General features: G+C 36.3%; 1 protein-coding gene across 1 annotated transcript; it reads right to left on the reverse strand.

The window, feature by feature from the left end:
* Positions 1 to 254: 254 nt before the first annotated feature.
* Positions 255 to 1,932, reverse strand: LOC145208873 (serine/threonine-protein phosphatase 2A 65 kDa regulatory subunit A alpha isoform-like). The gene is made up of 2 exons (XM_080079121.1): positions 1,534 to 1,932; positions 255 to 419 (listed from the first exon to the last, which is right to left on the reverse strand). The coding sequence occupies exons 1-2, from the start codon at positions 1,840 to 1,842 to the stop codon at positions 270 to 272; spliced, it is 459 nt and encodes a 152-aa protein (XP_079935247.1). The 5' UTR covers positions 1,843 to 1,932; the 3' UTR covers positions 255 to 269.
* Positions 1,933 to 2,624: the final 692 nt, after the last annotated feature.

Consider the following 2,624-nt stretch of genomic DNA (forward strand, 5'->3'; position numbering starts at 1 on the left):
GAAGAATTGTTAAGTGTGCCAGTGATTGTACCTGCTAATGATGGTTTTAGTACCTTCACACAATGCTGCCCAACAGGCAAGAAAAAAAGACAAAAAAAAATAATAAAAAATAAGAGGAGCCATAACTAAAACTTATACAGATGCTGTGTTAAATTGGTCCACTGGTGAACCCAAGCTCAGAAAGCACTGGGTTAGACTATGTTTTGTGCTATGTTTACAGAAAAATAAAAACATTCTTAGTATTGGAATCAACAAATTGTAAAACAATTTTACCTGAACAATCCACAAGCAGATGTCCTAGAAGTAAACCAATCACCAGTGGACAATCGTTTAATTAGTGGAAGCATGTAAGTTTCCAAATCACTGGCACTGTGATCATTAGCAACAGAGCGAAGTGATTCCACAGCTTTATCTCTAACCTAAAATGTATGATCCATATAGTAGCAAACAAATTACAAACTAAAAGGGTGTTTTATTCTATGTGTTGCCACTTATTAAATATATGTGTATGCCAGGGATGTCCAAACTTTTAGGGGCCAATTTTTACCAGGTGAAGATGCCCGCGGGCCAACGTTTTTTCAGAATTACAACACAAATATACGGGATTTAAGGTATTGTGGAATTTTGTTGGTTTACATTTTACAACATAACTGTACGTGCAAGAAATAATAAAAACCATAAATGCAATAATATTCGCCATGTGCAAACATTTTTACTTTTGGAAAGTGATTTTGCGTTTCAAACATAGCCCAGTATACATTGTTGGTGCATAAACTGAGGTCACCTTGAATCAAGTTTAGACCCTTGCATATGATTATTAAACATGGCTAAGGAATCGTTAATGCAGACCTGCAACAGCAACATCTAAAAGTGGTTAAGCTCCTTGCCTTGTTTAATGTTGGCGCAAGGAATTTAATAACTAAAAAAAAATTTCAGTGCAGGATGTTTCTGTGCCAAATAATACTAAAACGTTAGTCTAAATGCCATGTTTATGTTGCTGTGAAGTGCCCGTTTGTTTCGAAACAATTGCAATCATTGCATTTCAACCGATGTTTGTTCCATCAACAACGTGACTAAAAATGCAATTGTGTTTAAAGGGAAACACGTTTTAAATCCAACGTAAATTCAACAAAGATGCGATTATGATGTTATACAAAGGTCAAGGCGCACGGCACCCCCGTACTCTACGCCAGTGGTTAGGAGACTTATTTTCACTTTTAACAAACTGGCTTAAATATGTGATGTTGGTTAAGAACCTTAACAACTGCATTCAGACAAACCTGATTAAAAAAAGGAGGATGGATTAAGTGGAAAAAGACTGTGCTACTACAAAACCAATATTACAAATGTATGTGTGTCATGAATGCGTTTTTATTCATTACAAAATGCTTGGCAAATGCCTATCCCAATTAACCAGTGTCATCTGTGTCAAAAGGAATTATAAATTGGCACAAATCACCTTTAGCTGGTTACATAATCAATCCGTATTATCAACGCAAGCTTCAACTGTTTCTTTGAATTGTAAATACATACCACTGTTTCTTCGACTGTTGACAAACTTTCAAGTGGTGGCAACAAACAATAAGCGTAACTGTTTCCACCAACAAGTGGAGTGAAAGAACCAAGTTGTTCTGCAAGCGCAAGAAGCACTTCATCTTCATCACACATGGAATCAGTTAAAAATGGGATTAATTCGGAACGGGTTCTCTCAACTCCAAGAGCCAAAGCAATTGTTGACAACTTGCGCATGCTGTTAAGTTGAAGTTGTACATCTTCATTTCGCAGTTCATCAATCAAGACAGCAATAGGATACAGGGAGTCATCACCAGCATCTTCAGCCATTTTTAAATTAAAGTGGTCAAATTGTATGTTTTCCCTTTCAACACAAAATCTTTTTAACTCCTTTGTCAAACACAGTAAAACATATATCACAATCCTAGCAAAGATAGGTTGATTTTTAAATCAACAAATCCATAATATATAATTATATATGCATGAATGCCTTTGACAATTTGATTTTGTACCGCAAATATGGGTTGCAACATAAGTTTCTTTTCTGTTTTTGAACAGACTGATGCACCCTTCATCCATGGTAGACCTATTGACTGGGTGCCTCCTAGGACAGCGCTTCCCAACCGGTGGTCCGCGGCCCACTGGTGGGCCGCAACGTTTTTTCTCGTGGGCCGCGAAACTTGTCAAACTATTATCATACCAAATTAGAAGTTTAAAAGTTATACAGTTTGTGTGAACATACTTTCAAGTTTAACTATATTATCAAAAAAACAAACATTTTACTCACTATGAAAGCCGCATAAGGGTTCACGTTAAACAAATCTTTTATTACACACCCAAACTGCGATTGTTGCGTCACAACAGAAAAAAAGCTGCAATTGTCGCGTCACAATCGTACTTGTATTAGTTGTAAAATCCTAATGCAAGAACTATCTTTGTTAGCTTCATTTGGACCCAGAATACATCAAATACGTTTTTTTCGTGTTAAAAAAAGGCAGGAAGTAAATTTGAGGCACTAATACAATGTGTTAAAACAGTGGTCCGCCAAAATTTCTCCTTTTTTTTAAGGAGATCCAAAAGTGCCTAATTTTCGATTAGTGGCGCAAAGAGCT

Source organism: Phallusia mammillata, unplaced genomic scaffold (assembly GCF_965637545.1).
Source record: "Phallusia mammillata unplaced genomic scaffold, kaPhaMamm4.hap1.1 HAP1_SCAFFOLD_395, whole genome shotgun sequence".
NCBI classification, from domain to species: domain Eukaryota; kingdom Metazoa; phylum Chordata; class Ascidiacea; order Phlebobranchia; family Ascidiidae; genus Phallusia; species Phallusia mammillata.